Source organism: Arabidopsis lyrata (genome assembly GCF_000004255.2).
Source record: "Arabidopsis lyrata subsp. lyrata unplaced genomic scaffold ARALYscaffold_5, whole genome shotgun sequence".
Lineage (NCBI taxonomy): Eukaryota > Viridiplantae > Streptophyta > Magnoliopsida > Brassicales > Brassicaceae > Arabidopsis > Arabidopsis lyrata.
The window spans coordinates 11,964,871-11,978,169 of NW_003302551.1; the positions used below are offsets into that span (position 1 = coordinate 11,964,871).

General features: G+C 39.1%; 3 protein-coding genes across 3 annotated transcripts; all 3 read right to left on the reverse strand.

Moving 5' to 3' along the window:
- Window positions 1-515: 515 nt before the first annotated feature.
- Window positions 516-3,759, reverse strand: LOC9313472 (probable L-type lectin-domain containing receptor kinase I.6). Its single transcript, XM_002877358.2, has one exon. It carries the CDS (start codon window positions 2,762-2,764, stop codon window positions 752-754), a length of 2,013 nt encoding a protein of 670 aa, XP_002877404.1. The 5' UTR covers window positions 2,765-3,759; the 3' UTR covers window positions 516-751.
- A 92-nt stretch (window positions 3,760-3,851) lies between these two features.
- On the reverse strand, window positions 3,852-5,351 carry LOC9313474. The gene is given in 3 exon segments (XM_002877360.2): window positions 3,852-4,597; window positions 4,599-4,634; window positions 5,081-5,351. Coding segments are annotated over 3 exon segments (555 nt in total). The 5' UTR covers window positions 5,324-5,351; the 3' UTR covers window positions 3,852-4,321.
- Window positions 5,352-9,435: 4,084 nt separating this feature from the next.
- On the reverse strand, window positions 9,436-12,234 carry LOC110228467 (probable E3 ubiquitin-protein ligase rbrA). The gene is made up of 4 exons (XM_021026064.1): window positions 12,211-12,234; window positions 11,409-12,176; window positions 10,019-10,791; window positions 9,436-9,799 (listed from the first exon to the last, which is right to left on the reverse strand). Exons 2-4 carry the CDS (start codon window positions 12,129-12,131, stop codon window positions 9,673-9,675), a joined length of 1,623 nt encoding a protein of 540 aa, XP_020881723.1. The 5' UTR covers window positions 12,132-12,176; window positions 12,211-12,234; the 3' UTR covers window positions 9,436-9,672.
- Between the last annotated feature and the right edge of the window lie 1,065 nt (window positions 12,235-13,299).

A 13,299-nucleotide genomic window follows, 5' to 3' on the forward strand; every position in this document is an offset into this window, starting at 1 on the left:
TCTGTTATCAGTTGGGTCACCAACTTGATGATGCTCTCTTGTGATCCCACTCAGCTCCACAGACGAAACTGGCCTCATTTCAACTATCAAGAAAACCAGAGGAATATATAAGAGAACAGATGAAAATTTAATGTGATTAGTTAGACAATCCATCACAAAACGAGCATGAAACAACCACAAAATTCATAGCAACGACATTAGCAACAATAACCCTGAACTCCACGACTTGTAGATGGAACAACAGTTCGAACAAGATGGGATATATACTAACTTGACACGGGATTTAAAAAAGTCGGAGATTACATAAATACAGAAACCATCACAATGAAACCGACCCTCCCCAAATGGAAGGTCATTGCATCATTCAAGCCAAGAACAAGAACTCTGGTTTCTGCTACTCTGGGGCTTGTCATACAAAATATTTTTATCGTACAGAGAAGTAGAATGAGGTCATTTTTGCAGACAGAATGAAGAACAACTTATAAACATCTGTACAAAGGTCTTATTTACTGGAAAATGCAATAAACTAATGTAGAGTAAAGTGTAAAGAAACATAAAAATTTACAAAGCATAAACAGCATTTCTACAAAAGACTCCAAACACTACTTTTCAATGCTGGATGTCTTTGTGGAATATCAAAAAATAGATTTCACAAGGAGAGCACAATGCCAAACCAAAGGACTTTCACACAAGCCTAGCATGGCTTTTCTCATTCAGAGAAAAAAATATCTACAAGCAGAATGAGCAAAGTTTACCGTCCATGCCCATGGACAATCGAGTGAGTGACAAATGTAGAGTCGTTGGCTGAGGAAGAAGAGTAGAAGGTGTTGGTACTGGGGGAGACAGGGAGGGGGTTAGATCCGATAATCAGCGGGGTATAGGACCCGATACCAGGAGAATTTGGAGAGATATCAGGCAGCTTTAGGCTTCCATTTAAGTATTGAATAATGTCTTCCATAGAAGGTCTCAGTTCTGGCACACCATTTGTGCAAAGCAACCCTAGTTTCAGTACCATTTCGACTTCCTCAGCTGAGATTTCACCTCTCATTCTTGGATCTCTAGCTCCAAGCAAAGAAGCCATTTTCCAACATTCGCAGACCCACTTAACTAGATACCATCTTTCAGCGGGCAACCCAGGTTCCACAGGTCTCCTCCCACATGTTACTTCAAGTAAAAAGGCACCAAAGCCATACACATCAGTGGCCTTGCAAGCTCCCCCTGTAGAAAGCTCTGGTGCCATGTAGCCAATGGTTCCCACAGCAGCAGTTGTAGCAGGGTCTGCCCCATGATCATGAAACCTTGCCATACCAAAGTCCCCTAACCTTCCATTAAATTCAGCGTCTAACATAACATTAGAAGCCTTGATATCCCGGTGGAGAACAACTTGGGGAGCTCCTGTATGCATATAATTGAGAGCTGAAGCAATATCCTTGATGATTACAAGTCTTCGACGCCATGAAAATGGCGGTTTTTCGTCATTGAATAAGTATTGGTCAAGACTACCATTGGGCATGTATTCAGATACCAGAAGTAACTCACCTTTTCTTCTACAATACCCATGAAGTGGAACCATATTCTTGTGCTTCAGATTACCCATGCTCACGATTTCAGCCACAAACTGCTTCATCCCTTCCTCTGCATCGTGGGACACTCTTTTCACTGCTATTTGTCCTTTGGAAGGCAGAGTTCCTTTGTAAACTTTTCCAAAACCTCCTTTTCCAAGAAGTCCATCCTTGTTAAACCCATTCGTTGCAGTGTACAGATCTTTATAAGAAAAACGGTGTGGACCATATTCTTTTTCCCATTCTTCTCTTAGTTCTGCATATTTCCTTCTCCTGTAAACATAAGCTGCTCCAAGAGCCAAAAATACTATGATTGCCAGAAAAATGAGCAGAACAATAAGCACCACTGATGGTCTCTTATTTTTAGCCTTAGGACGAGGAACTCGAGGAAGTTTAGTGACATCAAGGGTCTGCAATGACACCTTGTTTCTGCTAAAACTCCACCCGAGTATGTATTGGTAGCTGATCAATGTTCCTGTTGCTCCAGAGAACCCAAGAAAGAACTTTCTATCTGGAAATGTTTCTGAAAGGTTGATGGATCTTGACAAAAGAGGCCGGCTTGGCTTCTGAATTTTAAGAGGGGCCAGCGTAACATTAAGTACATTTCCTCCATAGTCCACCCAAACTTGAATAGGATGTCCACTCAAAAGCTTTATGCTTTTGTTCTCCCCATCTATCTCGGAAAAGTAAGCCGCCGAAGTAGATGCGATAGACATAAGGCTATTGACATCAATTCCAACATGATTGGCATCAATGTCATCAAACTCAGCACTGAGGGCAGTGTCTAGCTCAACAGCAACAAGATGAGAAGAAGGGGATCCTTGAGTCGAGATGTTAAAAAGTCCCAAGAACTGTGTTGCGTCTGCATGTGTGAGATCCATGGAAGCAGATAAAACAAAGGCAATACCATGACCACCAATAAATCCTGGCTTATGCACCAGCGCACACACAAAATGTGTTGAGAAAGAGAATGATTCAGATGAATTGAACTCAAAAGGCTTCTTGAAGAAGGCATGACCCATTTTCTGTCCGGAACCATCGGTCAACTGCAACAGTCCTTTAGGAAGAATTTTGGCAACCCCATCAGTATAAAGATCTTCTTGGCCAAAGCCATTGTAGATAAACTCTGTCTCCTGTTGACTTGAGACGCAAATCAGATGAACACAGAAGATCACCCACATCAGATGCAATCCTTGAGCCATTTCTAACAAAAACAGAGAGTTTGACTATTCTTAACGAATCTTGTCTTCTGCACCAATGGTGGATAATAATGTATCCCTCTGTAAATTAAAACACAGTCAGGTCAAAACTTCTCAGTCTATAATATAAAGTCCAATCTTTTTCATGGCCAAGTCAATCATAATTTCTTAACATTTCTACCCATTGAATTCGTCGAGAGCAATGAAAACAATTTATGTCTGAGCATTTCAAAGTTGACTTAGTAAATGTAATGATATTCTCAACCAGACACCAGTGACATCCCGCATTTGCATATTCTAATCAATCACATATTTTATACATAACAGCTCCTAAATTATTAAATTAAAGGTGGCTATAATATTGAGACTTGTCTATCATTCCCTGGCTTAAGAATATTCTCCACTACTCTCCTAGCATCCTGAAGTCAGAATCTTTAGTTAAACAAGTATGTTTACTAGCTTTGTCAAATACTTGAACTATTCTTAACTCCAATTATAAACAAATTCTTCCAACAGAGTACACAATTCAAAGTCCAAGAAAACAATCAATAGTTATCTATTGTCTAGGCAGATGCACCAACATCAAAAAAATATTTCATCATACCAAGCTGAATTCAAGGCAAGTTTATCATGTTCCCACCAAATATGAACAATGCTAAAAAGTCCATCATATTCCCACCAAAGCTTCCTAATGTAAATTTGGCTGACATTCTCTTCTTCAGCATTGCTACCTATAATTTTGAACGGAAAAGCCATCAATTAGACACGATTATCAAGCAGAAATCGAACGGACAATATTCTGCAGTGGCAAATCCCAAAGATTTGACTGGAGGAACAGGAGACATGCATCACATTTGCTGCCTTTTGGGAGCAGATCAATCAATATAGCCCTAATCAACACACAATGTTTTCTAGCTAGGAATTACTCAACAGTCAACACACTGCAATCGAGACGTGGGGGGAAACAAGTGCAGCGTCATCTAGGCCTAGCGATTTTGCGACAGTGGTGGACATACTACACTGAAGCTTCAAGGGGTTCTCCATTGCGCAAAATTGAAAGAAGGGAAACACAGAAACATACAAAGACAAGTAGTGCAAAGGAGCTGTATAACGTGGCATAAATAGTCTTCTGTTACAGCTTCAAATATATGTTGTATACATATCAACATATCGGTTGAACTCAAAACAGATTGTTGAGAGATTGAGAAAGAACCCCACAGATAGTTTCCACATTGTTCTTGAGAGTTGATTCAGTTTCGATTCTTCCTCTCCTTTCTTCTTCTTTCTCTTCTCGTCTCTATCGGAGTTCTTCTGTTTACTTCTCCGAAACCTCTTTTTCTGACAAGTCCATCCTTGTTAAACCCTTTCGGTGCCATATATAGAGATTTATAAGTAAAACGGCGTGGAACATTATATTCCTTTTCCCATTCTTCTCTTAGCTTTGTGTATCTCCTTCTCGCATAGACATAAACTGCTCCAAGAGCCAAATACATTATGATTGTCGGTAAAACGACTACCTGTACAAGCAAGTCCATACGATGACCACAAACAAATCCTGCCTTAGACACCAGTGCACACACAAATTGTGTTGAGAACGAGAGTGATCGGGTTGAGTTGAAGGTATGACCCATTTTCAGTCTGGATCCATCGGTCAACTGCAACAATCCTTTGGCACCTCCATGTCCATGGTCTGTTTGGCCTAAACCTTTGTATATAAACCCTGTCTCCTGTTGACTTGAGATGCAAAGCAGATGAACACAGAAAATCATCCAGATCAGATGCAATATCTGAGCCATGTCTGACGAAACAGAGAGTCTAACTATTCGAATGGATCTTTGTCTTTTGCACCAATGGTCGACGAAATTTTCTCCAGCTGCAAAACAAGGTCAGGTCAAAACCCTTTTCACTATATAATACAACATCCAATATTTTTCCAATGCCAAATACACCATAATTTCTTAACATTTCTTGTATCCATTGAATTAGTCTAAGAGCAATGAAAACATCTTATGTTTGAGCATTTCAGAGTTGACATAGGAAATGTAATGATATATCTAACCAGACAACAATGAAAAAAGCCTTCACCTATTTTCATCTCCTAAAATATTAAACAAAAGCTAGCTATAATATAGAACAAACTGAGACTTCTCTATCATTCCCTGGTTTAAGAATATTCTCCACTATCATCAAGAACAAGCCCCGCAATACTAAAATCAGAATCTCTAGTTAAATAAGTATTTATCTTCTTAACTCCAATATATTTGCAGGTATAAGAAAAAATATATAGTCCAAGAAAACAAAACTTGTAAATATTCATACCAAGTTGAATCCAAAGGCAATTCCATCATGTTCACGCCAAGTCCTCATCTTTGGAATTTGATACCTATGATTTGGAGCTCTCGTGTTGTCATCAACTCCAAACAATGAAAAAGCCATCAATTTTGACATGATTATCAGACAGAATTGAACGGACAAGATACTGTAGTGGCAAAAATCATAAAGATTTGACTTGAATAACAAAAGATGTGCATCAACATTTGCTGCATTTTTCAGATGAATCATATATAAAACTCAAGCGAAGCTTACTTCGCCGCCATGGCGCAGAGAAAAGAATCTCCTCAATTTAAGAATCATCACCAGATACGCAAAATGAAATCGAGCGGATGGGAAAGAAGCACAGTATCGCCATGCGCCGCCCCTGAGAAAGAAAACTGCGACATCATCTTGACCGAGAGATTTCGCGACGGTGATGGAAATGCTCGTGAAGGAATAGGTACGACCTCGTTATCGACGTAAACGACGCCGTTTCGGAAGTAAATGATGTAGAGTAATTTTGTTAATTTTTTTATATAACCTTAATTTACAGGGTTTGTATTTTCATTAGTTACTTAAACGACACCATTTAGGAATTTACACCGTCTGTATTTTGAATTATGTCAACTTATAAATGGTATTATTGACTTGGTCTATGTTGCATGGAAACTCTCTTCGAGGTCCGTTTTCTGTTTTCGAAATCTGTATTTTGAATTTTGTGAACTTATAATGGTACTATTGACTTGGACACTTGGTCCACTTGTAGTCTTGGAGTTAAAGAGTGGATCCAGTTCCAAACCGAAAAAGTGATTCAAAACTAAACCAAATTTTTGATCAGATCAAACCAAACCAACACATCTGAATAAACTAAAAACTCTGATACCTGCAAGAGATTAGTGCGTTTAACAGAACCATTTCAGATGGAGGCTGCTTTAGAGAAGGTACAATCGTCTTGTTTTCCAGAGTTAGAACATGTTAGGTTTTTGAAAAGAGAACTTGCTAGAGCTTACAGAGATGAGGAGATTTTCTGGAGCCAAAAGAGCTCAGAAAAATGGATGAGATGTGGTGACAGAAACTCTGGTTTTTTCCATGCTACTGTCAAAGGGAGTAGATCAAAGAATAGAATTGAAAAATTGTTGGATGTGAATGGGATTGAGCAGAAGTCAGAAGCTGCAAAAGGGGAGGTGGCATGTGCCTATTTTCATAATTTATTTACATCCTCTAATCTGGCCAGCTTTGCTAACTGGTTTAGTGATTTCCAGCCTAAAGTGACAGAAGAAATGAATAATTGTTTGGTGACTTCTGTTTCTGATGAGGAGATTAAGGCAGCTACCTTCTCAATCAAGCCCTCCAGTGCTCCTGGTTCAGATGGTATGTCTGCTCTCTTTTTTCAACACTATTGGAAGATTGTTGGACCCCAGGTTATTTGTGAAGTGAAGCAATTCTTTGAGTCTGGTGTTTTTTCGGCTGAATGGAACTACACCCACCTCTGTCTTATTCCAAAAATCCCTCATCCGACAGAGATGGCCAACCTCAGACCAATAAGTTTATGCTCTGTTCTTTACAAGATTATTTCCAAAGTTCTGGTCAAAAGACTTCAGCCTTTTCTCCCTCAGTTGGTGTCCTTGTCTCAAACGGCCTTTGTATCCGAGAGGCTCATTTCAGATAACATACTGGTAGCTCATGAACTTGTTCATAGTCTCAATGTCCAGGCCTCTATCTCCTCTGAATTCATGGCTGTGAAATTAGATATGTCCAAGGCGTACGACAGAGTTGAATGGAGCTACTTAAGATCTTTGATGGGTTCTCTTGGGTTCCATGAGAGATGGATTAATTGGGTTATGTATTGCGTCTCCTCTGTAACATACTCAGTCCTAATAAATGACCAACCTTTTGGAATGGTGATCCCTCAAAGAGGTATTAGACAGGGAGATCCCCTTTCTTCCTTTCTTTTTGTTTTGTGTACTGAGGGTCTGTCACACCTCCTTAATTATGCTCAAAGACTAGGAAGAATCAGTGGTATCCAATTCAAAGAAGGTGGTCCTATCATCAATCATCTTTTGTTTGCCGATGATAGTCTTTTTCTGTGCAAAGTAAACAAGGATCAAGGTCTAATGCTGCAAAGGATCCTTGAGGTTTATGGTGAGGCTGCTTGACAGACTATTAACCGCCACAAGTCCTCTATCACTTTCGGTTCTAGGGTCCCAGATTTTCTGAAATTGGATATTCAAGTCTCTCTTAGGATTCATAGTGAAGGTGGTGCTGGTACTTATCTTGGCTTGCCAGAATGTTTCAGTGGATCAAAGGTGGAGCTTTTAGATTACATCAAGGACAAGTTAAAAAATAAGCTCTCTGGTTGGTTCTCTAGATCTTTGTCACAAGGGGGAAAGGAGATTCTGCTTAAATCGGTGGCCCTCGCAATGCCAGTTTTCGCTATGTCCTGTTTCAAGCTGCCTAAAACAACTTGTACAAATCTATCCAACGATATGGCTCATTATTGGTGGATTTCTTTTCAGCATAACCGGAAAATTCACTGGCGTAGTTGGTAAAAAATGTGTCTGCCTAAAACACATGGAGGATTGGGGTTCAGGGATTACAGCTTTTCAACCAAGCTTTACTAGCCAAACAGGCTTGGAGAATTTTGCACTACCCTGGTTGCACTTTTGCAATGGTTATGAAGAGTAAATATTTTCCGGATTGTCATTTTCTTGAGGCTTGTCTTGGGCAGCGTCCCTCCTTTGGCTGGAGGAGCATTTTACATGGGAGAGATCTTCTGTGTAAAGGCATGATGAAAAAAGTTGGTAATGGAGCTTCTCTGAGAGTTTGGGTGGATAGGTGGCTGGAAGATGACGGAGTTATCAGAGTGCCTTGGATAAAGAATGATCTTTTTGACCCTGGTCTTTGGGTCAAAGACCTGATTGATTTTGATCGCAGAGATTAGAATCTTGATAAGCTGCAGGAACATTTCTTCCCTGATGATGTCATCAAGATAAGAGCGGTGAAGCCAGTCGAATCTATGAATGATTTCTGGATTTGGAGGCATAATAAGAGCGGGGATTTCTTTGTCAAATCGGCTTATTGGCTGGCAGTTGTCTCTAACCAGAATTCTTTAATCCATGAAGCTTTTATTCAGCCCTCTTTAAACCCTCTTAAAGAACAGATTTGGAAATTGACTACTGCACCAAAAATCATAGTCTTTCTGTGGAAGGTGCTGAGTGGTGTCTTACCAGTGGCTGATTTACTCTCTCATAGAGGAATGAAAGTTGATAGCAGATGCCAAAGCTGTGGTCTAGAAGGTGAGTCAATTGAACATGCCCTTTTCACTTGCACTCTTTCTCGTCAGATATGGGCTTTATCTGATTACCCTATGCCTGAAAATGGTATGCTCTCTGGTTCTCTGTTCTCTATTTTCCCTCATTTCCTCATCAACAGAAACAACAGGAAATGGCCAAGTGATTTAAGGAAAAGTTTTCCTTGGATAATTTGGAGGATTTGGAAGAACAGGAACCTCTTTTTTTTTTAGGGTAAAGTTTTCTCACCTATGGAGACTGTTCTGAAAATTAAACAGGATGTGGAGGTATGGTTTTTGGCTCAGATTGTGCAAAATGAGGACTCTATTCATCTCTCTTATCCAGTGGGTGGAGATCAGCCGCAGGTGCAGATTTTGAAAGAGGTTTGGTTACCTCCTGGGCAAGGATGGTTAAAATGCAATGTAGGGACTGCCTGGTCCAAAAGAAACTCCCTGGGAGGGGGTGCTTGGGTGGTCAGAGATGATAAAGGGGTGGTTTTACTTCACAGTAGAAGAGCTTTCTCCAATGTTAGGTCAAGGGATGAAGCAAAACTGGTGTGAGTGATTTGGGCGATTGAAAGCATGTGTAGTCATAGATTAAACCATGTTATCTTTGCCTTAGATGCTGCAAACCTGGTGGGTGCGATTTTGAGACCAAATACTTGGCTATCCTTCAAATATCATGCGGAAGAGATATGGAGAGCTTTGAGTTTGGTTCAATTCTGGAGATTAATGGTGGAAGGATCAGCTGCAAACAGAGGAGCTTGTCTCATTGCGGAAAGTGTTACTGAGGAATGTCGTCTTCAATCCTATGTAGCGTCAAGCCATCCGTACTGGTTAAACGCCCTTTTCACTGGTGAGAGAATGTAATCCTCTGCTATTTGCTTTTTGTGTTGATTCGGATTATCTGCTCTGTCTTTGAGAGTATTCTTTTGTAAAGGCCTTATAACTTAAAGGTGCTTATGTTTCGTTAGTTATGCAGTGGATTTGTTTCCCTGTTTCAATCTGTCTTTGTAAAGAGGATTAATATATTTCACCAGATGACAAAAAAAAAAAAAAAAAAACAGAACCATTTCAGTTTCATCCGGAGATGACAAGTTTCAATTTAACCTCCGATCTTGAACATTCAAGTTAAAAATGTCATTTCTTTTACTAGCATCAACAAACCGAAATAGAAGATCGAAACTAAAACACCGAAGAAGTCTGGATCAGCTCGAAAAACCACTAAAACCCAAGCTAACCACTACTGGTCTTTTGATTCCAAAATCAGATTAAGCTACCTAATTTTTTCACGCAACAAAAGAACCAGTCACCTCCTAGGGGGGATCGCATTCCTTTCACGGATTATGTTACGCTCATCCCAGATCGGGCACGAACATGTTGCTTTCTTCTTCTTCCATTCAGCTCCACATGTGTAACAAAACTCATATCCGCATCTGCAATCCACAAGAAAATCACTGAATCAATAATGGTAACAATTAACCAAACATGGTCTCTCTTTTCTTTATCCAATAACTGGAATTTCTAATGCAGTCCAATTCTTTTATTATATATAACCTATAACTTCTTAGTTTACCACTGGGAAGTGGGAAGTAGACTCAATGCCAATTATTTTGTAAGAAAACTTATCAATCTAATAAGTAAGAACGGCGTACCTGCAGGTTATATGGTAGCATCCCCACACAAGCTCAACCATGTTGTTACACTTAATGCATTGTCTCCACCGCTTGCTCTGTGCCAGAGACTTCAGCATTCCATCACCAGCATTCTGATAGCCCTTTGTTTTACTGAAGTCATTGCAGGTGACGTTATAGTGCCACGGTACCTTGCACTGGGTGCAGAAAAAATGCCCACATTTCATGCATTTTCTTGCTCCAGATTGCTCAGCACCAACGAAAAACTGTTTGGTATATTCCAAGACTTCGGCTTTGACCATCAGCTCCGAACATTTTGGATATGGACAGTAAACTTTATCTGTAACACCAATTGAGCCTTCTTTCTTGCGTTGGATCATCACATTAACCAGCTTAGGATCCAAAAATTTTGCACAGCACTCGATCTTTACTTCTGATTTGCACCCTTCGCTCGGACAACTAGCAGTTTGTCCTCCTAGTAGCTTCACTTCCACATGCTGTTTCATGCAGGAAAAGCAGAAACGGTGGAAACAACCATCTACCGAAAACATCTTGTCAACAGTGATGCCTTCGTAACAAATCACACAAGTTTCCTTGAAGGTCTTGCCTTTACTAGTTTCCTCAGGCCACTTAATTTGAGACACAATAGCACCTCTTGCGAGCTTGAAGACAAACTTAACATCATTTCTTGTCAAAAGTGATGGTTGGCAATATGAGAATTTCTTTTGGAGTACAGCCACTTGGTTCACAAGTGTCGCAACTGCGCTTTGCCTTGGTTCCACCCTACCTGTCACCTAGATTACAGAGCAAAACATGACCAGCCATATCAAAGCCTAATAGTTTCAATAAAAACAAAGGCACGGGAAATAAACTAAAACGTTTTGCAGCTATAATTCAATGGTGCCTCTCTATAGCTCAAGCAGCACCCAGTAGATGCCATAACCCAAATTCTGGTTAGAAGATTTGGAAATGATTATGCAGAACCATAGGCATTAAGTATCACAAACAAATGAAAACCAAAAAAGGAGAGAAATATACTGTAAAACACTAAACTAGCAACTAAAAAGAGTAGAAGTTTTTGAACTTCAAGAGATGATATACTCAGAAAAGTCCCATACACAAATTCATTTTCTTTTTTAATGAAAGCTGATTGCTGAATAAAAATAATAGGTTTCTAAGTATAAGAATGCAGAGACATAGCCACTACCACAAACAAACAAAGAAACAAGAACAATACTATAATACACCAAATTCGCAACTTAAAATAGTAAAAACTTTGCAAGTCCAAGAAAGCTGACTAATTTCTAAATTAGTCACAACAATCATACACAACCATTCAAATTCTTTTAACAATGAAAGGTGACTAATTTCTAAAATAACAAACTTTAAGGTTTCAATAGAGATCACTCACGTATTGGAAGACCTTGAAATGATCAATGAAAAACGTAACTCTTCCCAAATCAAAGGTCAAAGCTTCATCTAACCCATGAAGAAGCGCCTCCAATTCCGCAATTTCAGGGCTTTTAGACTCTTCAGCTCCCAAAACCTTCTTCACTTCCCAAATCAAATTATCAGTCGAATCACAAATCGCAACACCAGCACCACCAACCATAGCTCTCGTATCTCCAATCATCTCTTCACTCACCAAACCTTTACAATAAACCCTAAAGCTCTCATTCCCAATAGCAGAGGATGAAGAAGACCCAGCACCGAGAGAGTACGGCTTTTGGTAATTGTCACCGTGTTTGCTCCAATCTCCTTCAGGGATATTCATAAGCTCTTTAGCAAACTTCTGATCATGAATCCGACGGTCGAGATCAACTTTGAGTCTCTTCATCTCCTGTTCACCAAACTCACGATCTCTCCTCTCTTGATCGGCTCGAGCAATGTCTTGTAGAATCAGAGAAGTGAAGTCAAATTCTTCCTCCGCGCCGGTGAAATCGACGGTTGCGGCGTCTCCGGTGGGAGAATCCGGGACGGAGGAGGTGTAGGCTGCTCGAGAAACCGCTAGGGCTTCTTGCATTTGGAGATTGAAAGCTAAATCGTGGTCGCAGGCTATGGTTTTAGCCGCCATGATTTCTTCACGCTGTTCTTCGAGTATCAGTGAGACTTCGTCGTCTTCAATCGCCGCCATTAGGGTTTCGAGTAGACTACGGAGAGAAGTAGCAAGTGCTGTTACCTTGGTTTTTTTTTTTTGGGCAAAGTGCTGTTACCTTGGTTAAGAAGGAAATACGAAGCGTTCTGAGGAAGACTTGGCTTGATTGACTTTGGTCTTCTCTTATTTATTTATTTATTTTATTTTCCCTTTTACAGATAATAACAAATAAAATCGGATTTTGTTTTTTTTTTTTAAACAACTTTATTAGATTAGCTTCCTTTTTTTTTTGTCATCTGATTTTTATTAAAACTTCAAGATAGGATACAAGGTGAAATACTTAAGCCGGCGGAAAACAAAGATTACCCCAGAGTCTAAAGCCCAAAAGAGGGAAGCTAAGCCGGCGGACAAAGGAAAAGTCCCCGGAGACAGAGTCGGAGAAAAAAAAGAATTCCCCCAAATCTAAGTCTACGCTAAAAACAACATAAACTTTTAAAGCCGAAATCGAATGAGAACGAAACCAAAAACTAAGAAAAGAAGCAAACTAAAAATATTGTTTATACAATATTAGATTAGCTTATACAAGCCAATTTTGGGGGATATTGTTTACATAGGTAATTAGATGCAATCGGATTTTGTTGATTTTTTGTTTTCTTATTAATCTATATATACATTTTTGGATCATAATTAGCAAATAAATCTTGAAGTTGAGAAGTATTTACAATGACATGCCATTAGCATTAATTATTTAGATTTGTTTTATTTAAGTAAAGATTTTTAATTGAAATTCATTTCTCATATATTTAGCAAAAGTCTCTACAAAATCTTTCCTTATCTATTTAAATAAAGATTTTGAAATCAAATATGTTCTCAAAAATTTACCAAAAATCTCTACACAATCTTTTTAAAAATCTCGACTTAGTTAACTTCTGATTTTTATCTGCAAAAAAAAAAAATTAATTGTAACGAGTGATGTAAAAATCGGGAATGTTGATACTACAATTTTTTCTACTTCTTTTTTTTCATATAATGGAAATTATTTTTTAGGGATATTTTCTTAAAACCTCTAAACAAAACAAATGGTTTCAAAAGATAGCTTCTCTTTTGGCGGGTCCACCCGCAAACCCGCAACTCTCTACGGGCTTATCCGCATGAACCTGCGACCCGTAGTGGATAAAAATATTATTCAAAAAAAATAACAAATGAT

Excerpts from the sequence above, each read along its gene's own strand:
- LOC9313472 (XM_002877358.2), bottom strand. The coding sequence starts at position 2,764 with ATGGCTCAAGGATTGCATCTGATGTGGGTGATCTTCTGTGTTCATCTG.
- LOC110228467 (XM_021026064.1), bottom strand. The coding sequence starts at position 12,131 with ATGGCGGCGATTGAAGACGACGAAGTCTCACTGATACTCGAAGAACAG. Across the intron at positions 10,792-11,408 it reads ATTTCAAGGTCTTCCAATAC|GTGACAGGTAGGGTGGAACC; the intron begins GTGAGTGATCTC and ends TCTGTAATCTAG. Across the intron at positions 9,800-10,018 it reads TGCTACCATATAACCTGCAG|ATGCGGATATGAGTTTTGTT; the intron begins GTACGCCGTTCT and ends TGTGGATTGCAG.